The sequence below is a fragment of the Protomyces lactucae-debilis genome (assembly GCF_002105105.1).
Source record: "Protomyces lactucae-debilis strain 12-1054 chromosome Unknown BCR37scaffold_8, whole genome shotgun sequence".
NCBI lineage: Eukaryota > Fungi > Ascomycota > Taphrinomycetes > Taphrinales > Protomycetaceae > Protomyces > Protomyces lactucae-debilis.
In genome coordinates this window covers 198903-226414 of record NW_024468000.1, presented here as the reverse complement: position 1 = coordinate 226414, position 27512 = coordinate 198903, and the positions used below count along the sequence as shown (strand labels likewise).

At 50.5% G+C, this 27512-nt stretch overlaps 15 protein-coding genes across 15 annotated transcripts; 12 read left to right on the top strand and 3 right to left on the bottom strand.

The window, feature by feature from the left end:
* Window positions 1-193: 193 nt before the first annotated feature.
* BCR37DRAFT_346385 (FAD dependent oxidoreductase-domain-containing protein) lies at window positions 194-2014 on the top strand (the record flags this gene model as incomplete). The annotated part of the gene is made up of 1 exon (XM_040867682.1): window positions 194-2014. One exon carries the CDS (start codon window positions 194-196, stop codon window positions 2012-2014), a length of 1821 nt encoding a protein of 606 aa, XP_040725706.1.
* Window positions 2015-2196: 182 nt separating this feature from the next.
* Window positions 2197-4141, bottom strand: BCR37DRAFT_392476 (kinase-like domain-containing protein; the record flags this gene model as incomplete). Its single annotated transcript, XM_040871161.1, has 3 exons — window positions 2197-3431; window positions 3481-3772; window positions 3818-4141. The coding sequence occupies 3 exons, from the start codon at window positions 4139-4141 to the stop codon at window positions 2197-2199; spliced, it is 1851 nt and encodes a 616-aa protein (XP_040725705.1).
* A 245-nt stretch (window positions 4142-4386) lies between these two features.
* Window positions 4387-6497, top strand: BCR37DRAFT_379099 (phosphatase 2C-like domain-containing protein). Its single transcript, XM_040869190.1, has 2 exons — window positions 4387-5201; window positions 5247-6497. Exons 1-2 carry the CDS (start codon window positions 4533-4535, stop codon window positions 6072-6074), a joined length of 1497 nt encoding a protein of 498 aa, XP_040725704.1. The 5' UTR covers window positions 4387-4532; the 3' UTR covers window positions 6075-6497.
* BCR37DRAFT_346618 (camp-regulated phospho protein/endosulfine conserved region-domain-containing protein) lies at window positions 6242-6749 on the bottom strand (the record flags this gene model as incomplete). The annotated part of the gene is made up of 3 exons (XM_040867704.1): window positions 6242-6529; window positions 6579-6662; window positions 6714-6749. 3 exons carry the CDS (start codon window positions 6747-6749, stop codon window positions 6242-6244), a joined length of 408 nt encoding a protein of 135 aa, XP_040725703.1.
* Window positions 6750-7162: 413 nt separating this feature from the next.
* BCR37DRAFT_386993 (polynucleotide kinase 3 phosphatase-domain-containing protein) lies at window positions 7163-8504 on the top strand (the record flags this gene model as incomplete). Its single annotated transcript, XM_040870495.1, has 3 exons — window positions 7163-7199; window positions 7244-7560; window positions 7581-8504. The coding sequence occupies 3 exons, from the start codon at window positions 7163-7165 to the stop codon at window positions 8502-8504; spliced, it is 1278 nt and encodes a 425-aa protein (XP_040725702.1).
* A 28-nt stretch (window positions 8505-8532) lies between these two features.
* On the top strand, window positions 8533-10485 carry BCR37DRAFT_295698 (uncharacterized protein). Its single transcript, XM_040866886.1, has one exon. The coding sequence runs from the start codon at window positions 8890-8892 to the stop codon at window positions 10186-10188; it is 1299 nt and encodes a 432-aa protein (XP_040725701.1). The 5' UTR covers window positions 8533-8889; the 3' UTR covers window positions 10189-10485.
* A 29-nt stretch (window positions 10486-10514) lies between these two features.
* BCR37DRAFT_379095 (uncharacterized protein) lies at window positions 10515-12579 on the top strand. The gene is made up of 2 exons (XM_040869189.1): window positions 10515-10569; window positions 10610-12579. The coding sequence occupies exons 1-2, from the start codon at window positions 10539-10541 to the stop codon at window positions 12121-12123; spliced, it is 1545 nt and encodes a 514-aa protein (XP_040725700.1). The 5' UTR covers window positions 10515-10538; the 3' UTR covers window positions 12124-12579.
* On the top strand, window positions 12239-13436 carry BCR37DRAFT_379094 (cytidylyltransferase-domain-containing protein). Its single transcript, XM_040869188.1, has 2 exons — window positions 12239-12578; window positions 12622-13436. The coding sequence occupies exons 1-2, from the start codon at window positions 12280-12282 to the stop codon at window positions 13364-13366; spliced, it is 1044 nt and encodes a 347-aa protein (XP_040725699.1). The 5' UTR covers window positions 12239-12279; the 3' UTR covers window positions 13367-13436.
* Window positions 13437-13487: 51 nt separating this feature from the next.
* Window positions 13488-15994, top strand: BCR37DRAFT_367091 (tRNA synthetases class I (M)-domain-containing protein; the record flags this gene model as incomplete). The annotated part of the gene is made up of 4 exons (XM_040868291.1): window positions 13488-13644; window positions 13685-13917; window positions 13956-14120; window positions 14162-15994. Exons 1-4 carry the CDS (start codon window positions 13527-13529, stop codon window positions 15992-15994), a joined length of 2349 nt encoding a protein of 782 aa, XP_040725698.1. The 5' UTR covers window positions 13488-13526.
* Window positions 15995-16884: 890 nt separating this feature from the next.
* On the top strand, window positions 16885-17104 carry BCR37DRAFT_379092 (protein-tyrosine phosphatase). Its single transcript, XM_040869187.1, has one exon. It carries the CDS (start codon window positions 16895-16897, stop codon window positions 17093-17095), a length of 201 nt encoding a protein of 66 aa, XP_040725697.1. The 5' UTR covers window positions 16885-16894; the 3' UTR covers window positions 17096-17104.
* A 1792-nt stretch (window positions 17105-18896) lies between these two features.
* BCR37DRAFT_379090 (uncharacterized protein) lies at window positions 18897-19272 on the top strand (the record flags this gene model as incomplete). The annotated part of the gene is made up of 2 exons (XM_040869186.1): window positions 18897-19131; window positions 19180-19272. The coding sequence occupies one exon, from the start codon at window positions 18897-18899 to the stop codon at window positions 19125-19127; it is 231 nt and encodes a 76-aa protein (XP_040725696.1). The 3' UTR covers window positions 19128-19131; window positions 19180-19272.
* Window positions 19273-20477: 1205 nt separating this feature from the next.
* Window positions 20478-20697, top strand: BCR37DRAFT_379087 (uncharacterized protein). Its single transcript, XM_040869185.1, has one exon. It carries the CDS (start codon window positions 20488-20490, stop codon window positions 20686-20688), a length of 201 nt encoding a protein of 66 aa, XP_040725695.1. The 5' UTR covers window positions 20478-20487; the 3' UTR covers window positions 20689-20697.
* A 1724-nt stretch (window positions 20698-22421) lies between these two features.
* On the top strand, window positions 22422-22878 carry BCR37DRAFT_379081 (uncharacterized protein). Its single transcript, XM_040869184.1, has 2 exons — window positions 22422-22743; window positions 22791-22878. Exon 1 carries the CDS (start codon window positions 22516-22518, stop codon window positions 22729-22731), a length of 216 nt encoding a protein of 71 aa, XP_040725694.1. The 5' UTR covers window positions 22422-22515; the 3' UTR covers window positions 22732-22743; window positions 22791-22878.
* A 113-nt stretch (window positions 22879-22991) lies between these two features.
* On the top strand, window positions 22992-23465 carry BCR37DRAFT_379079 (uncharacterized protein; the record flags this gene model as incomplete). The annotated part of the gene is made up of 1 exon (XM_040869183.1): window positions 22992-23465. A coding segment is annotated over one exon (403 nt), but the record flags the coding sequence as incomplete, so codon positions are not given.
* Window positions 23466-23813: 348 nt separating this feature from the next.
* On the bottom strand, window positions 23814-27457 carry BCR37DRAFT_392469 (uncharacterized protein; the record flags this gene model as incomplete). The annotated part of the gene is made up of 9 exons (XM_040871160.1): window positions 23814-24258; window positions 24298-24730; window positions 24779-24827; window positions 24867-26498; window positions 26542-27007; window positions 27046-27110; window positions 27148-27177; window positions 27225-27359; window positions 27416-27457. 9 exons carry the CDS (start codon window positions 27455-27457, stop codon window positions 23814-23816), a joined length of 3297 nt encoding a protein of 1098 aa, XP_040725692.1.
* Window positions 27458-27512: the final 55 nt, after the last annotated feature.

Below are 27512 nucleotides of genomic sequence, written 5' to 3'. Positions count from 1 at the left end.
AGAGCGAGAGCATTGATACAAGGCAAACATGTTTAGGACACTCTCCGCCAGGCAGCTCGCAGGCACATCCACAGCAGCCCTCGCACTCGGCGCAGGCGGCTATTATGCATTGCGTCATCGCGACCCGCTGCATGCAGAGCAGCCAGCGGCCTTTGACTACACTGCCTTTAAGCAGCTCCCTTCACGCAATGTCATGGTCAATAAGCTTAGATCCGGCGACGAGTATGATTTAATTATCGTTGGCGGCGGTGCGACAGGAACAGGTTGTGCCGTGGATGCTGCGTCACGCGGCCTCAAGGTCGCATTGGTCGAGCGTGATGACTTTGCATCGGGCACCTCGTCACGGAGTACAAAACTAGTGCACGGCGGTGTGAGGTACCTCGAAAAGGCATTCAAGGAACTCGATTATGACCAATACAAGCTCGTCAAGGAAGCATTGCACGAACGCAAGGCTTTCTTACATATCGCCCCGCATCTCTCATTTGAGTTGCCCATCATGATTCCCATCTACAAGTGGTGGCAGGCACCTTATTTCTGGGCCGGTACCAAGATGTACGATTTCCTGGCTGGTTCTGAGAATATGAGCAGTTCCTACTACATGACCAAGTCTCGCGCAAAGTCAACATTCCCTATGCTCAAGGCAGATAACTTGGTTGGTGCTCTCGTCTACTTTGATGGTCAGCACAACGATTCCCGCATGAATGTCGGTTTGGCCGTCACTGCAATTGACCAAGGTGCAGATGTCGTCAACCACACTGAAGTCACGAGTCTCAGCAAGGATGCATCTGGCAAGCGATTGAATGGAGTACGCGTCAAGGATTTGATTACCGGTGAGAGTTACGACATTAAGGCTAAAGGCATCATCAACGCAACTGGTCCCTTCACAGATGCATTACGCAAGATGGACGACCAGAGTGTCGATGAAATTGTCGCTCCTAGTTCAGGCACCCACATCATTTTGCCAGGATACTTTGCACCAGAGTCCATGGGCTTGCTAGATCCCAACACCTCAGACGGCAGAGTCATTTTCTTTTTACCCTGGCAAGGCAACACCATTGCCGGAACAACCGATGCCCCCACAAAAGTCATGGCAAATCCACTTCCGAAGGAGGAAGAAATCGATTGGATCCTTTCTGAATGTCGCAACTACCTGAAGCCCACCGTTGAGATTCGTCGAGGCGATGTCTTGGCCGCTTGGTCGGGTATTCGTCCGCTTGTGCGTGATCCAGCAGCCAAAAACACAGAATCCCTTGTGCGCAACCATATGATCAATGTGTCACCTTCTGGTCTACTCACCATTGCCGGTGGCAAATGGACTACTTACCGACAAATGGCAGAAGAGACCATTGACACTGCCATCAGCGAATACTCTCTCCAACCGAAATTGGACCACTGCGTTAGTGAAAACGTGCGCTTGATTGGTGCAGAGTACTGGCACCCACTGCTCTACATCAACTTGGTCCAACAATTTGGCTTGGAAACCGATGTTGCAAAACACTTGTGTGAATCCTATGGTGACCGTGCCTTTGTTGTCGCGTCACTCGCTGAGCAAACTGAAGCACGTTGGCCAATCAGGGGGAAACGATTGTCAACGTCGTATCCGTTTGACGAGGCAGAAATTCGATATGCTGTGCGTCATGAGTATGCGCAATCTGCTATGGATGTCCTTGCTCGGCGGACACGACTTGCATTTTTGAATGCACAAGCGTCCTTGGAGGTTCTACCGCGTGTGATTGATATCATGACGGAGGAACTATCGTGGTCCAAGGCGCGTCGAGAGCAAGAATGGACAGATGGTGTTCAATTCTTGTTGACGATGGGACTTCCTGCGATTCGCGAAAACATCACAAGAAAGGAAGTCGAGAGTGGCAAAACGAGGGTAATGAAGGCCGGCGAGTATAAGCTGTACTCAAGGGCAGATGGTCCGGAGGGAATTGATGTGAATCAAGATCTTGCAACGGCCAATAGCCCGCAAGTCGAGAAGGAGAAGGAGAAGGTCGGATACAGTGTGTAAATTTTCTTGACGTCCTTTGGTAAAAGTTTTAAATGTGTACTTGTGCTTCATGATCGTAAGTCTACATGCTTCAATGTATGTCTATGCAATGAAGCCTACATTAAAACTACGACAACCGCGCTTCAGATTCGCTCAAACAATAGAATAGTGCTGCAGCAGTCAAAACAATAGGTGTCGTTTCGTCAATCGTTTCGCTTGCGACGCTTGTCAAAGTCAATGCAAAAGCCATCATCTTCATCTTCAGACTCCTCATCATACACAGACTCACTCCCACCTTCCGACTCAAATGACAAGACTGGCAAGTGCGCATCAATCGGTGTGCTGAGTTCTGAAGAGAAGCCCTTGGATCGGCCAACCATCATGCGCGCTGCAGGATCTGATGAACTGCGTAAAAGACTACTTTCATCGACTGCTGTATGGCCATTGAGTCGATGCAGGGATAAATGCCGTGAAACGCCGCCATTGCCGGCAAGAACACCTGTTTCCGCGACATGCGGTCCATCCAAAATTGCACGATCGCCTTGTGACCTTGTCAAATGGCTGTGACTGTGCAAGTCGCGCGGTGATGGACGACGTACATTGATGGGTCGGACTGCATTGCTTGCGCCTGATGCAGCAGCAGCGAGTGATTCAAAGGACTGGTTCTTCTTGACGCTGCCGCTCTGTTCCCTCCGCATGAGACTCATCCAGCCGCGTCCATCGCTTTGCTTCGATTCTGTCGACGTGCTAGTCGTCATGAGTGAGCCTTCCTTAGATCGTACTTTATCGAAATCATTTGTGGAAAGACTTGCTGAACTCAGTCCGGTATTTGCGCGACGGCGTAAGCCTGTTGCAAGTCGACTGCCAAGCTTACCAAGACGGCGTTTGAATGCGTCAAAAGTCGATACTGCTTCGTGCACTTCCGTTTCGCTGACTTCCAATACACCAAAGAGACCTGGATTTGTGACGGAGATCCAGTGATCTGGATCCTTGACGCCCTTCAAAACAAATGCATGCCGCTTGATTTCTGGGATTGTGATGCGTTTCGCTGGGTCTTTGATCAACATGCGCTGCAATAAGTCACGCGCATCGGAATCCACAGCTTCTGGAATTTCCACCTCGTCGGCAACGATGCGTTCAAATAGTTCAAATTCGTTTTGCGCTTCAAAGGGGACTTTGCCACAGAGTAGACAGTACAATGTGACACCGAGAGCCCAGATATCGATAGCCTTAGTGATGGGTGGTCGTTCACCGGATCCTGTCCAGCAGAGCTCCGGTGCGAAGAAGGCAGGCGTGCCCGCTGTTTTGGCCAACTCAAGGGCTGTGGTCGATTGATCTACAGCACTGGAAATGTGAGAAACACCAAAGTCTGATATTTTGACCGAATGATTTTTGGTCCAAAGTAAATTCGCTGGCTTGATGTCGCGATGAATGATGCCTTGATGATGTACTGTTGTTAGCAGTGTCGGCAACTGAAGAAATCTTACAGAATTCGAGGCCCAAGACTGTATCTCGAAATGTGCTTCTTGCCTGGTGCAGCTTGAGGACTGGCTCATCCTCATCATTACGCCAAATAACCTCGCCGCCCCACATGTACTCGAGGACCAGATAGATTTTGTCGGCTTGCGGATCATCAATGACTTCACGCAGCCGAACGACATGCGGATGCACACACTTCTTGAGAATGGCAATTTCTCGACGTACAACAGCTTCCTGGGTCGTGGAGGTCTCTGGTCGCCCGAGCCGTGCGCGCATCGTCTTTGGCAATATCTTGAGCGCCTAGAGTCATTAGTCTGGCCGTTTCAACGAAAGAAAAGAACATACTACCATCTCATTCGAGTCCATGGTCCGCGCTAGCTTCACCTTGCCATGGACACCCCGTCCGATTTCCTTGATCACTTCATACTTATTGATAATCTTGCGTCCCAACTCATCGGTGATCTTTGTGATTTCATGCGTCTCCTTGACTTGTCCCCAGCCTTGAACTTCACGCCACTCTGTGTCTGTATAGTTGCCAGAGCCCGTATAGTGCGTTGGCGGGGAAGGCGCTTGGTGATGAGGGAATTTAGCTGGTGTGCGACTGCCGAGGACGGTGATTTGTTGGGCTTTAGGTGACGGCGCACTTGCCCGCGTTGTGAGAGCGTCCATCGAGAGACTCTATAGCCACCGACGAGGGCCTGCGTCAGGTTCGAAGACGGTCGGGTGTGATGAAGAAGGCCGTTGTGCGTGATGGAAGGCCGTTGGCAGTGCAGTGAGTTTCTTGGCCGAGAGCCTGTCGCTTCTGAGCGTCGTGGCGGCGGGCCTCTTGTGCTTGCCTGCCTGGTCAATATCAGACAGCTAGGCCTCTGACAGAGTATGCGTTGCCTTGGATGTCTCTTTGGCGCTGTCTGTGTTGCGTCAGATTGCTGCTCACTCGAAATCAAACGCGAGATAAGACAACAACCAGCAGCGCCGACTCCCTGCTCAGGACCTGCTTTGACCACTCGTACTGCTTACTTGAACTGCTCTACTGCTACTACTGAGCATAGCTGCTACTAGCATGAGGCATGTCCTCACATCCAACATACTGCCATCTGCTCCCATCACCGCACGGCTCGCTTCTTCCGCATCCTTAGCGCATCGTCGCACCCGATCCACACGCTTACTAGGCGCTGCCGTCTTTTCTGCCGGTGCAGCTTCCTTCTACCTCTTGGCTAGTCCTGTTTTGCTTGAAAGCCCAACGACAGACAATCGAGCATACAGCATTAAACGAACCGATACCGCTGAACATCCACGAAATTACCGTATGGCTGTCTCAACACCCGAACAAGCAAGCAAGATGTTACGTGCCAATGAGACTTGCAAAAAAGGCATTGCAGGCTCTGGTATCAGTAGTATCAGTTTCAATCAAGTCGCTTCAAATAGTCCGATTGAAGATGATCATGTAGAAGTGCAAACACAACACGGGTGGAGTTTGTTTGGCATCTTTGACGGGCATAGCGGATGGACGACGTCTGATCGACTTAAACGAGAACTTGCGCCGAGTATCATCCAGACGATTGACAGCACACCCAACGCACCAGCAGAAGCCATCTCAAAGGCATTTGTTGCACTTGATCAGGAAATTGTCTATGCAACTGCAGAGCAGCTGTTGAAGCAACTCGACATGCCACGACCGAAAGCTGTGGAGCAGCTTATGCCTGCCTTGAGCGGCAGTTGTGCCTTATTGGTGGGGCCTTGAATATACAAGGCAAAAGCACTGCTAATTTCCCAGGCCTCCTATGATGCAAGTTGTCGAGCACTCTATGTCGCAGTGACGGGTGACTCACGTGCGATACTAGGAACACGGCAAGCAAACGGAGCTTATAGCGTCAAAGCCCTCAGTATTGATCAAACGGGCAGTACACCAAGTGAGCAAGAACGACTTCGTCGTGAACACCCACAGGAAATAGACACGGTTGTTCGAAATGGTCGTATTCTGGGTGGTCTTGAGCCGAGTCGGGCATTTGGCGATGCACGGTATAAATGGTCAGCAGACGTTCAAACGAAACTAGCGGCACAGTTCTTTGGAAGACGTGCACCGGCGAATCTCAAATCACCGCCGTATGTCACTGCAAAACCCGAAGTGACGCAGACAATCATCGAGACGGAGGCGTTCTTGGTGTTGGGGTCAGATGGGTTGTATGAGATGTTGTCGAATGCGGAGATTTGCGAGCTCGTTGCTGGTTGGCAGACTCGTCAGGGTGCCGCTGCCACTGGCCCTACAGCGACAAAGTCTTCATGGGTCCCTTCCTTCTTGCAAGCGCAAAAGACACCTGCCCCACAAGTAATTGATCTTGACAAGCAAAATGCAGCGTTGGCTGCTGGTCAAAAGACACCTGGAGCGAGTAAGCAGGTCAAGAAGCAATTCGTGTATGAGGATACGAATGTCGCGACACACATCATTAGGAATGCTCTGGGCGCAGGCAACGAAGACATGCTTTGGGGATTGTTGTCCCTGCCGTACCCGCTGTCTCGATCATATCGGGACGACATTAGCGTAACGGTCGTCTTCTTTGACGGAGACGCTTCATCAACAGAGCCGATCAAGGCGAAGCTATAATCGAATCGTTGTACAGACTTGGCAAAACAATCCGTTGGCTATATACGGCTTTTCCCGAAGGAAAAATCAGAGCAAAGCTCGAAGGAAACGTATGAAAAGAAGAAAGATGCGACTAGACACTGCATTTCATGCAGATGTCGAGACCCTTTAGACAAAGCTCACCAAAATTATTGCCGCGCCTGCTTCGCTTGTTCTTCAGCGGCAATCGCTTTGGCTGCCGTACTTTGCGATGGCACACTATCCTCATTCAATAATGAGCTCTCCTTGACCGGGCTGCTACTTCCCGGACCTGTAAATGCACCTGTACCAGGCGGCATATGTTGCTGTGACGCATGTGGCGAGTGTGGGATTGTCTCTGGTGATGGGAATTGACTGCCGACATGGGTGATGCCAGCGTCAGAAGCCTTGCCGGCTTGTGAGAGGGCATAATCACCAGAATCAAAGTATTTGCGCTCCTGAATCAGTCAGTATCTGCCGTTCAATAGAGAGAATTGAAAAGCGCACCTTGAGCTTGTTGGAGAGGAGATCCTTGCGCTGTGGTAGTTTACCATATTTACTCAGAAGTTTACGTTCCTCCTCATTGAGTGTCTGCGCTCTGTGTTAGCCAGAGAACGCGTCGCTTTTCCAGAGGGGACAGACACTGATATCGACTTTCTTTGCCTGTAGAGGGTTCATGAAGTGCTTCAGGTGAGCGCGTATTTGTCTTGGCGAAGGGGTTGGTTGAAAGAGGTTGCTCGAGCAGAGCTGATATGCGTCAGATGAGGTGCGCCAATGAAATGAAGGGTCGGTGATGGTCAATTGGACGAGACCGCCGATGGAAGATGCAGATGAGAAGAGAGGAAGAGGGTTTGGACGTCTCTGGAGCTGTTGGCACGGAGCAGCAGCTGATGGGAGAGCGAGTTGCGCATGTGACGTCCTCGCACGTGTCTGGCTCAATCAGATGAGCTCGCCCAAGTTCTATATGCTACTCTACTCTACTCTACTCTACTCTGCTCTTCTCTGCGCCCACTCAGGTCTGCACCATGATTAGAGCTGTGTCTGTATAGCTCTCGAGTGACACTGTAGCTCTCGAGTGACACTGTATCTCCATGTCCTTGCCACCCAGTGTCAAGAGGCAGCGGACGGGTACGCCAGCTCTACCTCTCCATTCTCATCCGCTCATTGTTTAGACGCTGCTGCTGCCGTCCCATCTGCTGCATCCACATTTTTTGCACCCTTGAGAGACAAAGTCAAGATCGAACCTGTATGGCGACTAGATGGCACACTCCTCACCGGCACATTCAAGAAGTCTGCTCAAACACAAACTGACACCACACATCCTATCAAGCTCGCAGCATTTGATCTAGACGATACCTTGATAAAAACACGCTCCGGAAAGACCTTCTCTCAGAGTGAATCTGATTGGAAGTTCTTCGATTCGAGCGTCAAACCACGCCTGCTTAAACTTGCAGCAGAGGGCTATACACTTGTCATCTTTAGCAATCAGGTATTTGACATCTACTGTAGCAAAATGGCTCACAGCAGAATGGGATTGTGTTGAAAGATGGAGCAAAGCGTTATGAGCAGTTCAAGCAAAAGATTCGAGGCATCATGATGACACTGGCCACTCCACTCATTTGCTATGCAGCCACGGGCAAGGATCGATTCCGAAAGCCGAATACTGGCATGCTACAGCATTTCCTTGATCATCAATATCCTGGTCGCTCGCTTGATATGCAACACTCCTTCTTCGTCGGAGATGCGGCTGGCAGGATCCCGCAAGGCAAGCTGCTGGTCGACTTTAGCTGCACTGATCGCAAGTTCGCTCATAATGCTGGTCTAGTATTCCACACACCTGATGCATTCTTTTGCAAGATGCCTGAGCGTGACTTTACCTGGTCGAAAGAAAATGACTTTGATATATCAAAATTCACCGCAGTTGACGAGTTGCCAGTCATCATCGGATCAAACAAGCAAGAACTTGTTCTCATGGTGGCGCCACCTGCTGGAGGTAAGACAACCTTCTTCTTTCGCTACTTTGAGCCACTTGGCTACGTGCACATCAATCAAGACACGCTCAAAACCCGGCCTCGCTGTCTATCTGCGGCAGCAGAGGCACTGAAACAAGGACTGAATGTGCTTGTTGACAATACAAATCCTGCCAAGTCAACACGCGCTGAATGGATTGCTCTTTGCACAACATTGCAAGTACCGATCCGCTGTTTCGTACTGGATACGCCACTTATCATTGCCTACCACAATAATGCATACAGAGCTCTTGGGCAACCTTCTGAGGATCTAGAGAGGCGTGAATTGCTTCCACAAATAGCATTCTCCACATTCGCATCAGCATATCAAGAGCCAGAGTTGGGAGAGGGCTTTACTGAGGTGGTACACGTGCCTTTTGTGCCAGACTCCACTCGATCCGCTTGGCGCCAGTGGTACTCGTAAGGAGTCGTAGGCCGCAATGGCTAGCTCTAAGGGTGATCTCTTACTAACACGTTGACATCTACTCTCGAGCTCATTCCGGAGCTCAAAGTTTGCTCCTACGACGACGCGCACAGGACCAAAAACTGCTCCCTTACTCCTTTACGTTTCGCACCCCGGATTATGCTGCAATATGGAGCATGTTGTGAGAATGATGAAGTACCTTATGCAATTGCCTCTTTCTTTCTGCCGCTTGTGGATTTGAGCACATGGTCTCATTTTGGGGTTCATGTCTCATCAATTTGGCACGAATGTCAAATTGCATGCAAGCGGCCAACTCGCGTGCTGCAGCGAATGGTCCCATGCAATGCTGCAACTAGCGGTATAAAACGCGGGCACTTGCAGTCAAATGGTCGTATTCCACGCCTGCCTGCAGTTGTGCACTATGGACAAAGAGAGCACCCCTGACCAGACATTCACCTTGGTCAAATCGGTCACTCACTCTTTTGTGGTGTATTTCAAGGCAAAAAATCGCACTACCATTGCATCATCGACAACATCCACCGACATGGTCGTCAAAGCAAACACGTTCCCACTCGCAGTGATGTTTCTCCTGCTGGGCACGCTTCTCTATGCAGCCTGCGCTTCTCCGGGAGCTGGCGAAGATGGTCCCAGTCTCAAAAAGCAAAAAGTTGGCAATCCCAAGGATGACCAAGACGAGTCTTCTAAGATTGAAGCTTGTCAGGTGATGAGTCTTGGGGCGGTCAAGATGCTCAGCAATGTGCCCGAAGGCGATTCTTGTCAGACAAGATGTGACGCGGAATTCTGGCGACTCAGCAGGGACGTGGTCCCCCAGGCTTGGTATCTAGAAGATGCCTGTCAAGTTGAAGGCCGCCCGGTATGCCTCCGCCCCGAGATAATTGACCTGGGCTTCATTTGTCAGGGAAAAGGTGGGTTTTGCCCGGCTGAATTTCATCATGATGCTACGGCACCGCCGGGACCACGAGAGCCTTCTTGGCAATGTTACATGAGGGTGTGGATGGCAACGGCAGGATTCGACGGCAGCGTCATCGAGGTCGTCATGAACACTATCAAGACTTTTTTCGACAGTATGCCGCAATCTTCAACCTTTTCAGCATCCGGTCATGTTCTAGAGGCCTTGCCCCTTAGCAGGACTTTAGACCCACTTATCCAAAAGCTTTTCGAACAATTTTCTTGGGTAAGTGCACTTGATACTGCAAAGAAGGCCGGTCAGTGTAATACAGCGCATTCGGCAGGCGAACCACCTGGAGATAAGAAAGGGAAAGGAAAAGCCCTGCCACAACTGACCAAACAATGTGCTTGCTCGACTCGCATTTTTTTTGTCAGCTATGATGGCCAGGTTCTTAACCGAGAGACTCAAACAAGCGAGAAGTTGGCTCCGCCGCTACAATGTGATGTAATCAGCATAGCAGAGCGAATGGCTCGTGAGCTCGCTCTTCTCGGCTGGCAAGCTGAGCCTGTGGCAATGGTCGAACAAGACAACGTAGGGTGCACAGACCCCATGTGGCAATGCGATTGTGACTTCCTTTCGCAAGACGAGCACCGTGTACTATGCAAAAGGCTTGACGTACCGCCAAAAGTTGGCCTTGTCCAGGTCAAGCAGGAGCCGGAATGGTACTCAGACACCAGCTCGACAGGCGACAACTTTCCAAAAGCGTTCACCTAGTCTGCCAGCTTTCTGCCGAACCCATTTCATGGAGGTGGCACAGGGGGATATGCTTCATCCCCGACGCCTAAACCTCTTTAGACTCTTTTCATAGCAGCGAAAAGAAAAATGCTTCATCGCCACAATTTGTGAAATGGTGACTATGCATTTCACTTAATGAGGCAACGGCAGCATCTAGATCTAGGGATTCAAACTTGTTATTTGAAGGAAAATCTCTTGTCTCATGGCCTGCTGCACGGCTTGCCAATTTCCGATACCATTTTTGTGACTGCTCTTTATGCCTCCGCAATTGTCGACTTGCGAGGCTCGCGCTACGTAGCTGGAAACGACACTAGTCATCACAGAGCGCCATGGCACAGACACTAGCGGAAGCCTTCAAGCGTAAAACAGGTTTATTCATTTCATTCGGCTAACCCAATAGAAGGAGCAGACAAGTCAGCAAATGGCCTAGCTGTGATCATTCCGAATGGCGGCCCTCAATTCACCTACAAGCAACTTCAAGCGGTTGTAGATGATTTTCAGCAGCAGGTTGCTGACATTGGTCTCAGTCAAGGTGACGCCGTGTCTATGGCCCTGCCGAATGGTTTGGAGTTCACGGTGGCCTTTTTGGGTTCATGTGCGCAACGTGGTATCGCTGCACCACTCAATCCTGCATACAAGAAGGCCGAGTATGAATTTTACATTGACGACTTGAAGTCGAAGCTCGTCTTGGTTCCTCGTGGCTTTGTTGCAAAGGACGACGCTGCAGTACAGGCGGCCAACAAGTTTGGCGTTGCAGTTGCTGAGGTATACTGGGATGGTCGACATGTTCAGGTTGATTTGAAGACAAAGGGCAAATTTGAGGGTCGCAAGAAGTCCATCAACAAGCCCCATGGAGATGATATTGGCCTGGTTGTACACACGTCTGGTACCACGGGCCGTCCCAAAGCGGTGCCTCTTCTGCAGCGTAACTTGACGAGGACCATGACCAATATTGTCAATACCTACAAGTTGACGCCTGAAGACCGCACATTGCTTGTGATGCCCCTCTTCCATGTCCATGGACTACTTTGTGGTCTCCTTGCCACATTTCTAGCCGGTGCCTCGGCCATTATTCCCGACAAGTTCTCAGCCGGTACCTTTTGGCGTGACTTTACAGAGCACAAGGCCAATTGGTACACAGCTGTACCGACTATGCATCAAATCTTGCTGCGAACAGCGCTTCCAAAGACACTTCCCAAGATTCGCTTCATTCGCAGTTGTTCATCGGCCCTGGCACCTTCAACACTGCACGAGCTGGAAAAGACATTCAAAGCTCCCGTTCTTGAAGCCTATGCCATGTCAGAAGCTGCGCATCAAATGACAAGTAACCCACTACCGCCACTTTCCCGTAAACCCGGTAGTGTGGGTATCGGCCAAGGTGTCGAAGTTGCCATCCTGGATCTTGCTGGCAAAGTACTGTCTGTTGGTCAGGAAGGTGAGATTTCCATTCGTGGAGCCAATGTCACACCTGGTTACATGAATAACGATAAGGCAAACAAGGAATCTTTTACGGCTGAGGGATGGTTCAGGACTGGTGATCAAGGTAAGCTTGACAATGAAGGCTATGTCTTCATCACAGGTCGCATCAAGGAACTCATCAACCGCGGTGGAGAGAAGATTTCGCCGATTGAACTAGATGGAGCATTGCTTTCCCATCCTGCCGTTGGCGAAGCAGTAGCATTTGGCATTCCATCGGACTTTTATGGTCAAGAAGTGGCAGCTGTTGTGGTTCTCAAGGATGGCCAGAAGGCCACTGAGAAGGACTTGCAGGCGTTCATGACTGAAAAGGTTGCCAAGTTCAAAGTGCCAAAGGTGATTTACTTTACAGATGCGATTCCCAAGACTGGAAGCGGCAAGATTCAACGACGTGTGGTTGCTGAGAAGATGCACAAGCCGACCAAGTCGAAGTTGTAGGTTTCTTAGGCTTTTCTGGGATATATAGGGCATCTCTGCTGTATCAATTGTCAGTTCATAGACTCCGCCCTGGCCATGGAGAGTCGCCGTCTTGAAAGTTGAACTTCAACCGTGACGCACAAACAAACCACAGAATAAACTACAGACTACCTGACCATGACGGCCCAAGGAAAGCGCAAGAAGCAGAGCACAGCATCATCCGTCAAGGACATTCCAGATGATACAGCAACCATTGCCAGCAATTTCTCCGATGACGGCCACGAAAGCGCCCGCAAGCGACTCAAGCAAGCGACCCATGAAGAAATCAAAGCGGCTGTGCAGAACGTGACAAACGCTACACCGAATAATGGACCAGTGACGGAGCAGGCAGAGCGATGGTATCACATTAATGACCCACCCACCGATCGTCCTGTTCGTGTATACGCAGACGGCGTCTTTGACTTATTCCACCTTGGGTATGCGCAACAATGCAACGCTACTACAAGAAGCTAATGATAGGCATATGCGACAATTGGAACAAGCGAAGAAGGCTTTCCCAAATACCTACTTGCTTGTTGGATTACCCAACGACCGCGAGACACATGCTCGTAAAGGGTTGACGGTCTTGACCGATAAGGAGCGTGCAGAGACCTTGAGGCATTGCAAGTGGGTCGACGAGGTGATTGAAGATGCGCCCTGGTGCATCACAACGGAGTTTGTGGAAGAACACGAGATTGACTTTGTTGCGCATGATGATTTGCCGTATGCATCAGTGGACTCAGAGGACATCTATGACCCGCTTCGCAGAATGGGCAAGTTCTGGCCTACTCAGCGTACAGAAGGAGTATCGACATCTGACATCATTACGCGGATTGTCAAGAACTACGACCAGTATGTCATTCGCAATTTGTCTCGTGGTGTGGATAGACGCGATTTGAATGTCAGTCTGCTCAAGAAGCATGAGTTGGACTTCCGCAGGCACGCTCAAGAGCTGCGCGAAGCCATCAAGGCAAATTGGACCAAGAATGCGCATTTGAAGGATGATCTGCGCAGTCTGTTGTCTAATTCCAGACCCGACAGTGTGCCTGGATCACCAAGAACTCCAGCAGCAAGCTTTCTGGACGGCGTCAAGCAGTACTGGACTGGGTCGCGCAAGTCGAGTATGCCAGAAGACCTTGATAAGGCGCCTCGATCACCGAGCCCTGTTGAGCTTGGCAAGTCATCGCTTGACCTCGAAAAGACCAGTACAGAGACTCTCATGTGAGAGATGTCAATTTGCGTATGTCCCCAGCTGTAGCCTTTCCTTTAGAATGCCTGATCCTAGCAAATGTCCCTGAATCCTTCCTTGCGCTTGAGAATAAATTTTGGATTGCGACCTCAAACCACAAAGCTTCAGCTCCACATCCTACCAAGTTGCCTGCAAGATGAGCGCAGCCAAGGTGACGCTACCACCTGCAGATGCATCGTCACAGCTCTTCTCAGACGCACTCAAAGTCTGTATTGCTCAACAGGCCTTCAATGCGCGTGTTGACATCACTTCTGGTACCACTCTTTCAACATTAAAGACAAGCTGACCCTGAAGGCGAAGGCACAGAGACTGTCGTACTCTCAATCGTAAAGGAAAACAGATCGCTGCATCAAGCGAATGCTATTGTGCGCTACCTCGCAGCTTCTGCAGACCAGATCATTACTCCAGCGCAATCTTCTTTGATTGAGTATGAAGAGACCTTTATCGCAGCGCATAGCCAAGCGAAGCCCGATGCAACATTGTTTGAGTCGCTATCCAAGGTCTTGGTCACGGCTCAGCTTGACCCGGTAAGGAAACTACTTTTAGAGATGCAGACTGACGATAGACGACGCTCAATGCAGCACAGATCATCTTGTTCAGTTCATTGTACAGATTCATCAGCAAGGCACCTGCACTTGATCGCGAAAAGTATGCAGCACTCTATACGTGGTTTGATGGTGTACTGCAGCGCGAGGAAGTTATGAAGGGTGTCCAAATGGCTGCTGAGCTTGTAAGCACCTTTACACTTTGATGAATAACGACTAATATCAGACGGCTGGACAAGTGGTTGGCAAGAAGTCTAAAAAAGCAAAGACTGTAACACCTACGATTGCGCGGACAGTCTCTGCCAAGGACCGCAAGATCAGGTCCGGCGTTGAAGTCAAAGCATTGAGTCAGAAGGAGATTCTCCCAGTGGAAGGTGAACGAAACGTACTCATCACTTCTGCCCTCCCCTACGTCAACAATGTGCCACATCTTGGTAACATTATAGGCTCTGTGCTGAGTGCAGATGTCTATGCTCGTTACTGCAAAGCACGCAACGTCAATACACTCTTTGTGTGTGGCACGGATGAGTATGGCACTGCCACTGAAACGAAAGCGCTCGAGGAAGGCTGCACCTCTCAAGAATTATGCGACAAGTTCCACAAGATCCACAGCGATGTCTATGAATGGTTTGAAATTGGCTTTGACCACTTTGGGCGTACCACTACAGCGAAACAGACTGAAATTGCGCAAGACATCTTTTTGCGGCTGAAGGAAAATGATTATCTCGTTGAGAAGTCTACCACGCAGCTTTATGATGAGACGCACAGTAAGTTCTTGGCGGACCGATACGTCGAAGGCATCTGCCCTATCTGTCAGTACGAAGATGCTCGAGGAGATCAATGTGATGGCTGTGGCAACTTGCTCAACCCGCTTGAACTGAAGGAGCCACGCTCAAAGCTTGGCGGGAAAGTGATTGTCCGCGACTCCAACCACATTTTTCTCTCGCTCGACAAATTGCAACCCGCAACAGAAGCCTGGTCCAAAGAGTCTTCACAAAAAGGCAAGTGGTCTTCGAATGGTATTGGCATCACCAATTCTTGGCTTAAGAAGGGTCTGACGGATCGTTGCATCACGCGTGATTTGAAGTGGGGAACACCAGTACCAATGGAGAGCATGAAGGACAAGGTGCTGTATGTTTGGTTCGATGCGACAATTGGTTATATTAGCATCACCGCCAACTATACCGACAGCTGGCAGAAATGGTGGCGCAACCCAGACAATGTCCAGCTGTATCAATTCATGGGCAAAGACAACGTACCTTTCCACACGGTCGTCTTCCCTGCTAGTCTGATTGGCACTGGTGAGAAGTGGACAATGCTGCACCACATCAATACAACTGAATACTTGCAGTACGAAGGCGGCAAGTTCTCCAAATCGCGCAATGTTGGTGTCTTTGGTAACAACGCGCAAGATACGGGTATCCTAGCGTCAGTCTGGCGATACTACTTGCTTGCTTCGCGACCAGAGTCGCAAGATACCATGTTTGCATGGTCTGATTTCATTTCAAAGAACAATGCCGAATTGCTCGCCAACTTTGGCAATTTTGTCAATCGAGTCATCAAGTTTGTCAATGCGAAATATGAGGGTGTCGTTCCAGACTTTGAGCCAGAAGCAGCGATCGGGTTGGTCAATCACGAGGGCTTCATTCAAGACATCAACCGTTTTCTGGCACAGTACATCGATCTGCTAGACCACGTCAAGGAACGTGCAGCTCTCGCTGTATTGATGCAAATGTCTTCGCGCGGCAACCAGTTCCTACAAGATAACAAGATTGATAATGCTCTCTTCACGAATGAGCCGGCGAAATGCGCAGCGGTGGTTGGGCATGCGCTCAATCTGATCTACTTACTCTCCAGTCTCGCATGGCCATACATGCCCAGCACGGCTGAGAGTATAGTCGAACAGTTGAATGCACCATTGGCACGGATTCCTGACGAGTGGACATTTGATTTGCTGCCGGGGCATGTGATTGGGTTGCCGCAGTACTTGTTCACGAGGATAGATGAGTCAAAGGAGGAGCAGTGGAAGAAGCAGTACGGCGGAGGCAGTAACGTATAGAAGGAAGCCGGGTCTCTCCGTGATGTATCTCAGAATCCAGATATTAGCCTGTATGACTCCATGACACCCCGGGGAGGCCGGCACCGCCTGAGGGTTTCTGTCGTCACTGCTGCTGCTGCTTCTGGTGCGTTTGGCATTTCATCTGCGCCGGCAGTTTTGTCTCGTCGACGGTCACACGCAGCCATCTGCTCACCACCTTCATCCCCAAACCAAAAGCAGCACGACGGCGCATTCTGTGTCCTTGTGACACCCTCCGCGGCGTACAAGAGGGCCTTGGTCGGGCGACTCGCCCCTTCCACTTTCACCCACCTCTCTCCGCCATCACCATCCTCAAAATCACTTGCGCCGATTCATTAATAGCGCGCACAAGACTCACCAAATTTGAAATCAGCAAGGCTATACATCTCTCTGGCCATGGATCTACCGCTACTCTCTTCGGACAAGTTTGCATGCTACGCAGAATCCTGTGGATGTCGAGGAACAGATGACTCACCGCAAAATACACCGCCTTCCTCTGCAAAAGTACACATGAGCCGCTGCCCGACCCTCTCAAGCGCGCCTTCCTCTGAAAAGTCAGCCATCTTTGATGAAGACGCCTTGTATGCCTCTTCGGTCTCCTCGGTACAAGAGCCGATCGAAGGCCCGCCTAGCAACTTTGGCGTTGTTGAGGCAGGAGCTGTATATCGCTCTGCGTTCCCCTCGCCAGACACACACGCCTTCCTATCGCGTCTGCAACTCAAGACAATCCTCTGTCTCGTAGAAGGCGCACCAGATCCACGCTATGCTGCATGGATGGCAGAGAAAGGTATTCGCTTTGTGCAAGTCGCAATGCCTGGCAAACGCGAAACGGCTGCTGCAGGTGTCCCGCCCGCCACCTGCGCTCGCGCCCTTGAGATCGTCATGGACAAGAGGAATCATCCACTCTTGATTCACTGCAATCATGGCAAGCATCGTACCGGTACTGTCGTCGCTTGTATGCGCATCTCACACCGCTGGCATAGGAGCCGTGCGTTGGATGAGTATGCGCGTTTCTCACATCCAAAGGAGAGGAAGGCGGATATCTCCTTCATCAACGAGTTCATCGCAGCAGTCCCAGCTTGAGGCACTCTTCTTGCGCATGGCTCACCGTCCTCGTGGTCGCTTGCTGCAATGCTTCGACAATGCAGTCTCTGTCTGCAGGGAAAGTGCATGCAGGGATAAGTCAGCAGTTCATGTTCCAGTTCCTCCAAACAACAACCCACGAGACGCCAAGAGTTTTCCCCTGATGATGTTCTGCGCAGTGTCCATTGAAGGTCAGAATTTCTGCCTATGTACGCATCTACATTGCAGTGCGGGCCATCTAGGTTATTTTCTTCATTCAGACATTGAGTCAGACAGATCGATGTCGTGAATCTGGGAAAACACATCCAACATGACTTGCTGGTAGATTATCGCTCTTCATGGGAGTGCTTTGACTGTCCACATGTCGCTGCACGCCTTGGCATATGCAGGGCAAGCACAAGAGTCGCGGCACGTGGCCTTCTCGTCCAAAAAAAACTATGTCGCGACATTGTGGCCCGCTGCACTGCTGCACGGCAGCTGTCGATTCCGTCTGTCTGGCATGTGGTTCAATGCAACGTCAATGCAAATTAGCTTGCCATTTGCTGAAAAGCACAACGTAGAGCATGATGCAGCAGTTCAGTCACTAGCCATGCGCAAGAAGAAGAGTAGCTGCTCATGTGCGGTAGCTTCATTCATTGTGGATGCCTCTTGACTGGCGCGCCAGAAGCTATCAGCTTCTAGCCTTCAAGAAATCAACATTCGGGCTCTTGCATATAAGGGCTGCTCCTCCTCCTTCGCAGAATGGCCAAGTGCAGGCAGAATCAAGCGTCCTTGATGATGTTCTTTGCGCATTCCCCGCCGAACATGGCTCTTCTGGCTATCGCTCTTCTCCTTATGGCCGGCATACTTGGCACCACACCAGACCCAGGACCAACAACAGATGAAGTGCTGCAGAAGCGAGCAAACGGGGATCGCGGTAAAGCACCAGCTGTGAACCAGACGCAGGAGTGGGACTTTTCATTTTGTAAAGTGTGGCGAGTACAACTTTCGAAGGCTGTCTCACGACAACCCGAGAAGACTTGTGAGGATTCATGCCAAGGCGACGTCTTTATGGCCTATCAGGCTTTTCAGTTCAGTCGTGAGACATGCATCGTTCCCGTCAGCTTGCAGCCCCGGTGTGTTACAAGCTCTGCTCACGACTTGGAAATTGCTTGTACGACTTGTGAAGCGAACTTTTACGAGTTCAGGAGGAAGAAAAGCTTCACCGAAGACTACGTCGATGGCCTCAATTGGAAATGTCAATCATCGACGTGGCTTGCAGAGTTCAGGGCCACTCTGCAGAAAGAACGCTCAATGTTCGGCATTGAAAATGTTGCCAAAGCTTCAGATGTGTACAGAGTCCCTTGGGAGGCAGCCTTCCGAAGCTGGGATGCACTCTTGGCTGTTTGGGATAAGCGACGCGCAGACTGTACAAACGGTGAACATGTCCCCTTTCGGCACAGCAAGGACGATGACAAGCGTACTCGGCGAAAATCAAACGAGCCAGTGTCAAATGCCCCGGTAGCAGCTTGTGTGTGTCTTGTGCGCCTCTTCTTCGTTGCATATCAGTTTGCCGAGCCCGAAAATCCCTACGACCCCAGCTCTTCAGTCACAATTTGCAACGCTGGGGTCGTAAAGGAGCGACTGAAGCGCGAACTGAGTCCACAACCTTGGTCCGGTTGGAGCATTGATTCCATGCAATCTGACATTGGATGCTCCTGGCAATGCAGTTGCGACAATATAAAAGACTTGGACGGCGGACAAGCTATGTGTTCCAATTGGGGCGAAGCTCCCGGTGCTACTCGCTCTCAATTCGACTCAAATGTCACACCGGATCCCGATTGGCCTGGATACCCTGGGTGGCCTCAATCCTTCGTGTAGAGCTTGCAATGCGCTGACAGCGGCATGCTGGCGGCTACTGCAACACAGCCGAGATCGAATCCCGCTAGCTCGGCTCTCAAGCTTTTGCCTCTTCACTTCCTCATTTCTGCTTTCTTTGGCAAGCGTCCGCCTGTTCCTCAAGAAGATTTTGCTGGCCCTTTTGACTAGCTAGAGTACTAAGTATTCCTATCCTTCTTTTTGTTCCCTCCGCGATTCTGCCTTACAAGTTATTGCTGCCTTGCAATAAGCTTTAATGCTCTGTCTTTGAGTATCGGGCACTACAGATAGAGCCAAACGGCGCACGGTGCTAGCATGGGTCATCGGCACAGACCATTTGCACGGTGCAGCGCATTGATATTGGTGCCCATCTGACGTTCTCACTACACTCATCCACACGCAGCCACAGCAGTCTACTCCTCTCATCTCATGCTGGGCTGTTCGCGAAGCTACCGTCTTCCAGGTGATCTGACCATCAATCTTCGCTGCACTTCTGTGCTGGTCTTGGACACATATGACACGAGTCTGCTCTTGACAAATGCGGCGCAGCTCAGGAGATTGGATCAGATTGTGGTCGACGTCCCTACTGACGAGCCTTTGAGAATCGATCTCAATCTACAAGGCCGAGATCAACATATGAGATCGCATGAAAGCTTGTCTGCAATTGCCAGGGCGTTCCTCGCAAAAGATGAGCAACTTCTCTCGGACAACTCCTCGACAGCTACAGACTACAACGGTCTACTATACAAGATGTCACTGGACGGTATCACCCTTTCTGAAGCTGATCACATGCTTCATCGTACGCTTTCCATGTCTGCGCCCTTTGGCTGACGATCCAGTGGACTTTACAAATCGTCAGGAATGCAGTCCGTCCAATTGTGTGGCTACTTTGGGCAAAATACAGATGACGCTGTGCTTTGATGCAACACGATCAACTCCGTCATCACCGACAGCTGAATTCCACCGCCAGATTGTTCAAGCTATCTCATCATCATTCACATGTCTTGTTGCAGATCATTTGCAGGTCACAACACGAGATCAACTATTCTGGTGACTGACCTAGCGCTACTCTTTTCAGACAAGTTCCCATGCTATGCAAAATCTTGTGGATGTCGAGGAACAGATGATTCACCGCAAAATACACCGCTTTCCTCTGCAAAAGTACACATGGGCCGCTGCCCGATTCCCTCAAGCGCGCCAATCTCTGAAAAGTCAGCCATCTTTGATGAAGACGGTATGCCTCTTGGGTCACCTCGGTAAAAGAGCCGATCGAGGGCCCGCCAAGCAACTTTGGCGTTGTTGGGGCAGGTGCCGTATATCGCTCTGCGTTCCCCTCGCCAGACACACACGCCTTTCTGTCGCCTCTGCAACTCAAGACAGTCCTCTGTCTCGTAGAAGGCGTACAAGATCCACGTCATGCTGCATGGATGGCAGAGAAAGGTATTCGCTTTGTGCAAGTCGCAATGCCTGGCAAACGCGAAACGGCTGCTGCGGGTGTCCCGCCCGCCATATGCGCTCGCGCCCTTGAGATCGTCATGGACAAGAGGAATCATCCTCTCTTAATTCATTGCAATCATGGCAAGCATCGTGCCGGCATTGTCGTCGCTTGTACGCACATCTCACACCGCTGGCATAGGAGCCGTGCGTTGGCTGACCATGCGCGTTTCTCACATCCAAAGGAGAGGAAGGCGGATATCTCCTTCATCAACGAGTTCATTGCAGCAGCCCCAACTTGAGGCACTCTTCTTGCGCATTGCTGACCGTCCTCGTGGTCACTTGCTGCAATGCTTCGACAATGCAATCTCCGTCTGCAGGGAAAGTGAATGCAGGGATAAGTCAACAGTTCATGTTCCAGTTCCTCCAAACAACAAATCACGAGACGCCAAGAGTTTACCCCTGATGGTGTTCTGCGCAGTGTCCATTTGCTTCATGGCCAAGTGCAGGCTCTGCTCACAGAAGGCCAGAATTTCTGCCTACGTACGCATCTACATTGCGGTGCAGGCCGTCTAGGTTGGTTTCTGCATTCAGACCATCAGTCAGATGTCGGAAATCCAGGAAGACACATCCAACATTACTTGCTGGTAGATTATCGCTCTTCAGGCCAAGTTCAGGGGAGTGCTTTAACTGTCCACATGTCGCTGCACGCTTTGATATATGGAGGGCAAGCACAAGAGTCGCGGCACGTGGCCTTTTCGTCCAAAAAGACTATGTCTCCCGCTGCACGGCTGCACGGCAGTTGTCGATTTCGTCCGTCTGGCATGTGGTTCAATGCAACGTCAATGCAAAGCAGCTTGCCATTTGCTGAAAAGCACAACGTAGATCATGATGCAGCAGTTCAATCACTAGCCATGCGCAAGAAGAAGAGTAACTGCTCATGTGCGGTAGCCTCATTCACTGTCGATGCCTCCTGACTGGCACGCCAGAAGCTATCAGCTTCCAGCCTTCAAGAAATCAACATTCGGGCTCTTGCATATAAGGGCTGCTCCTCCTCCTTCGCAGAATGGCCAAGTGCAAGCAGAATCAAGCGTCCTTGATGATGTTCTTTGCGCACTGCCCGTCGAACATGGCTCTTCTGGCTATCGCTCTTCTCCTTATGGCCGGCATACTTGGCACCACACCAGACTCAGGACCAACAACAGATGAAGTGCTGCATAAGCGAGCTAACGGGGATCGCGGTAAAGCACCGGCTGTGAACCAGACATCTTCAGAATGGGAGCCTTTATGTGACGTGGTGCGACTACAGCTGTCGAAGACTGTAGCAAAGGAACCCGGCATGACTTGTGAGGAAACATGCGCACCCTCCGTCGAAGCGGCACGTTGGATTTCTACTCTGAGTATTGGAGCGTGCATCGTCGCCGCCGATCTACAGCCCCGGTGTCTTAGAAGCTCTGCTCGTGACTGGGGAGTTATTTGTCCGCATTGTCAAGCTGAGCACAACCGCAACAATTGGAGATCGCCTTTTTCCTTCTCCAAACACCACGTCCGCGACTTGAATTACAAATGTCAAGTAAGCCGGTGGCTTAAGAATTACATCGCCCCTCTGCTGAAGCAAGGCAAATTGTTAGGTCATTTCGAGGGGATTGCCGAGGGTAAAGATGTGTTCAATTACTTTTTGCCGGCAGCCTTCCAAAGCTGGTTCCCACTCTTGCATCGTTGGATTCAACAACACGAGGATTGCAAGAAGGCCGAGCATTTTGGTGTTACTTCTGACGGTTCCGCTCTTCCTTGGCAAGTCCCGGTTACAGAGATATCAGAGGACTTGGAATCAGTTTGTATGTGTGAGTCGCGCCTCTTCCTCGTTGCATACAAGTCTATCACGGCCCCAAATCCCTACGCCTCCGGCCCTGATTACCTCATATGCAACGGTCAGGCAATTTCGAAGTCGCTGGCATTACCGCTTGGGGGACAAGGTTGGGGCGTTCATGTCCTTTCACCTTCACAAGAAAATATTGGATGCTCCTGGCATTGCAGCTGCGACAAAATAAACGACTCGGACAACGAACAGGCTATGTGTTTCAATGGGGGCGGCTCTTCCGGTACCACTCGTTATCAATTCGACCTGAATGTCGCCCCGGAGCCCGACTCGCCTTTTGGATCGCCTCAAACCTTCTTGTAGAGCTTGCAGTGCTCTGACAGCGGCATGCTGGCGGCTACTGCAACACAGCCGAAATCGAGTCCTGCTAACTCGGCTCTCCAGCTTTTACCTCTTTACTTCCTCACTTCTGCTTTCTTTGGCAAGCGTCCGCCTGTTCCTCAAGGTGATTTGCTGGCTCTCCTAATTAGCTAGAGCACTAAGTATTGTTATCCTTCTTCTTTTCCCTCCGCGATTCTGCCTTACAAGTCATTGCCGCCTTGCAATAAGCTTTAATGCTCTGTCTTTGAGTATTGGGCACTACAGATAGAGCCAAACGGCGCACGGTGCTAGCATGGGTCATAGGCACGGACCATTTGCACGGTGCAGCGCATTGATATTGGTGCCCATCTGACGTTCTCACTACACTCATCCACACGCAGCCACAGCAGTCTATTCCTCTCATTCCATGCTGGGCTGTTCGCGAAGCTACCGTCTTCCAGGTGATCTGACCATCAATCTTCGCTGCACTTCTGTGCTGGTCTTGGACACATATGACACGAGTCTGCTCTTGACAAATGCGGCGCAGCTCAGGAGATTGGATCAGATTGTGGTCGACGTCCCTACTGACGAGCCTTTGAGAATCGATCTCTACCTACAAGGCCGATATCAACATATGAGATCGCATGAAAGCTTGTCTGCAATTGCCAGGGCGTTCCTCGCAAAAGATGAGCAACTTCTCTCGGGCAACTCCTCGACAGCTACAGACTACAACGGTCTACTATACAAGATGTCACTGGACGGTATCACCCTTTCTGAAGCTGATCACATGCTTCATCGTACGCTTGAAATGTTTGCGCCCTTTGGCTGACGATCCAGTGGACTTCACAAATCGTCGCGAATGCAGTCCGTCCAACTGTGTGGCTACTTTGAGCAAAATACAGATGACGATGAACATTGATGTAATAGGATCTACTCCGTCATCACCGACAGCTGAATTCCACCACCAGATTGTCCAAGCTATCACATGTCTTGCAGCAGATCATCTGCAGGCCACAACAAGAGATCAGCTACCCCTGTTATTTGACCAAAAGCGGTCACAGGCTTTCGTCAAGCTCGAGGAAGAATCTAAATTCCTTGCACAGTCACTCATGCGATTTGAACGTCTCTCAGCGCAGGCTTGCCGGGGAACAGCGTCTTGGCCAACTCACGAGGAAGTCGCTCGAGGTTTGTCAACGGTTGTCTACAAACAAGCGCACTCGTAAGCGCAGTACCTCTCTGACGTGCCGACTATCGTACTACCGGCGCATCTGTGCTTCGCAATGCGGTCATATAAGGCTCCTTCAAGGCGCTCCTCGCAATTTCCTGCACTATCACTGCGCCATCCTTGTTGACAATTTCATGCAGCACCTCGACGAGATTGAGTTCAGCGACAACATACTGAGGTCGGACATGGACAGCCAGTAGACTCTGCATGATTCGCAAAAGATTCAGTCGCACAGTAGCTTTGTTGACGTGTCGATCTCGCAATTTGGTTGTGATGCTGCGCAGCAGCGTCGGGTGCGCACTTAGATGCAGAGCAACCTTCTGACTTAGATGGACAAGCTTTTGTAGCTGAGCGAGAAAGTTCTCAAATGTTGAAGTCGTGGTTGCAGATTCAAACGCACTGGCAATGAGTTCCACGGCATCGGGTTTGGCCAGTCGTTCTTGCACGCGTGACGCTTCCTCCTGGAACCTGAACATTAGTATTTGCTTGGCGCGAAAGACTTCTTACCAGACGACAATTGCTTCGAATGCATTGACTTGCCAGTAAGGATCCGCTAGCACTTCGATGTAAAAGTCGAGACCCTTGTTTTGCCACAAAATTTTGCGACACTCCTTGTTGTGCGCAAAGAAGCACAAGACTGGCAATGCGAATTGCTTTAGTTGAGATTCGCATCGAGCTATACGCTGTAGGACCGGTACAGCACCAACAAGTGCAGCCTCAGTCCGACGACTTTGATCGTGCAAACAGAGATTCATGAGCGTTGGCACAATATGCATCGCAGCATCGCGATACCAAGGCACTGTTTCATCTTCAAGCAAATCCACAAGACGTTCGATTGCATTTGCTTGCTGAAGGTTGTCAAGGGTCGAGGTGACGCTGGAAAGAGTGCGAACGAATTTCAGCACCTTGACGAGCCGAGCGCTTTCTAGTTTTCGCGTTTCTGAGATGAGACCTATTGTTAGCAATATTCGTTTTCGGTGAATCGTACGTCGTAAGACATGACGGGATGCGATGAGTTGTATGACATAGCTGTCAGCCTGGAGGTTAGTCTTGAGTGCCAGACATACATGTCGTACCTGAGAAAAGAGATTCATGATCTGCAAAATGTCGTCAATGTGGCCATCATCTTCAACGCTGATGCGCCGCTGCGACAAGAGATAGTGCAGGATGTGCGATAAAGGCTCCATGATTCCTGTGCGAGCCATGATACGGCACAAATCGTTTTTGGGCGTAAAGCCTTGCAAGCCAAATACACCGAGGATGCCTTCAATGCCAGTGCGTACAAGCTCTCGTGCACTACTGTAGTCTTCCTCGAGGAACTCCATAAGAATATTGAGGCCGCGACAACTGACAAAGATCTGTGCATTGAGTGGTGATGAAGCCATGATTTGCCTCACAAAAACAGCCGCTTCATCGCGAATGGCTTGACTAAAGTTCTTGGAGGCAAACCGCGTCAATGCTGCGATACCACCAACAAAACAGATGTTCTCTTGCACGGCAGGGTCCTCGCGTGTCAACAAATTCAAGATTTTGAGGACTGGGACAATCACATTCTCGTCAGTGATGGTTTCGAGTACTTCAAGCAGAGGCAAAAGGCCGTGCTTCGAAATGACATTGACTTTGAGATCCGGATGCAACTCGAGCAAGTTAAGCATTGCAGCGCAGGTATCCTCTAGCCCAGTCTCTTTGCTGACGGATTCCTGAAAGTGCTTGAGACAATCGTCCATCTGATTGCTAGCCCTTGCCTTTTGTTCGCGCTGAATGTTTGCCGTCAGATTCTCCTGGTCAAACTCGTCGATACCGGCAAAAGGGTCGTTCTCTGTAGAATGGTCGTCATCAAGCCAAGACTCATCCGAGCGAACCGTCGCTGCAAATACCGTCGGGAAGGTATTGTCATCAACAATGATGTCACTGTAATCCTCACCGGCCTCTGAGAAGCTAGACAAGGTCGATTGAGAGGTTGGTCTACTCGGGGGTCGCTGACTGACCTGTCTCTTGTCTGTTCGTTTCGATGTGGGCGTCAGCATAGGCGGTGGCATAGTATTTGCGTGGGCATTGACTGAATCACGTAAAACTGGTTCCTGGCGTCGTCGATGCATGCTGCTAGGCTGCTCTTTCAACCGCGCAAGCGAGACAGGCGTGCTTGACATACGTGGTCGGACTGTGGCGTCATCCAAGCCATCTGCGTGTCCTCTGGAGGGAACGCGGTCTGACGTGTGCTTAGTCGGTCGCGGTCTCGGTGTCATATCGGGACGTACTGCTAGCGGCTTGGATTTTGCGTTACTGGATGATGGACGTTTCGGATCTGCTGATGTTGATCGCGCTGTAGCCCTGGGATGGTGTAACTTGACAACTGTCTGTGTATCAAAGTCATTATCCCAGTTGTCTCCATCATCATCATCTGGCTGTGCCAGGACTCTGACTGGCCGTGGCGTTGTTGACCTTGGTTCAGCGCTAGCCTTGTTTGGTTTGCCGCTTGGTCGCGATCCCGAAGGCTTGATTTCCGGGCCATTGACCTTTTCATTGTACTCTTGAACGCTGTTGACGGCTTCTTCGTAGTCGATTGGTATGCGTTTTTGAGCAAGACGTAGTTGTTGAGACTCTGTACGCTTGTGGTTTTGAATCCAGGCATGACGACGTAATACTTTTGCAGATATGCGAAGACGTGGGTCCTTTTGAAAGCATTGTAGTAGGAATGAGCGAGCAGCCTTGTGTCAGTCTTGTTCAGAAGTCAACGCGAAGAAAACATACCGGCGAACATGCATCTGGCATGGGTGGGTGATCATCATCAACGATGTGGAAGAGAGCCGACATTTGATCCATTTCGTGAAAGGGCGGTTTGCCTTGCAGCAACTCAATCACAGTACACCCCAGACTCCATATATCAGAGGCTGAGGATGCTCCTGCCAGTTCGATAATCTCAGGCGCCACTACTGTCAGTATTCTCGATTTCTTTAGCATCGACTCACTCCAGTAAGGACTGCCGACAACAGTCATGTCGCTCAATGCATTTGTAGCGACACCGAAATCTGCCAATTTGACGGTACCATCCTTGGTGGTTAGGATATTGGCGCCTTTGATGTCTCGATGTATGACACCTTGGTCATGCAGATAGATGAGGCCATTGAGGACTTGATCCGTATAGACTGCCAACAAGTGTTCCGGGAAGTTGCCAAAAGTTCGACAGATGCTTTGCAGGGAGCCATTCTCGCAGTATCTGGGATTAGTCCATGTCAAGGCAACATGTCAACGTACTCGAGGATGATGTAGAGACTATCGGCACCCTTGTAAAAGCAATGGTACTTGACAATGTTGTCATGCTGTCGTTAGCACAGTGATGTAACAAAGCGGTCATACATTGAGGTTCTTGAGCAAGTCAATCTCTCCCTAGCTGCATCAGTACAAGTCGGGTTGTGCAAAAAGGCCGGGGTTACCATGATCATGTCGACTTCCGATTGTGGGATATTGCGTAGTTTGATTTGCTTGACTGCAACAGTCTCACCAGAGAATGTATTGAGACCTCTATAGACGCTTCCAAACGCGCCGCGGCCAAGGCAATCGCCTAGAGTCTGCAAAGACAGGTCAGTTTCTTGACAAGCAGCCAGTTTAATGAGCAAGTGTTTACGTATTGTTCGCTATCGTTGATGCGCAGCGTACTTGAAGACATCTTGAACAGTGAGCGTAGGAGTGAGATGACAAAGGATATGCAATGCTTTGGATGC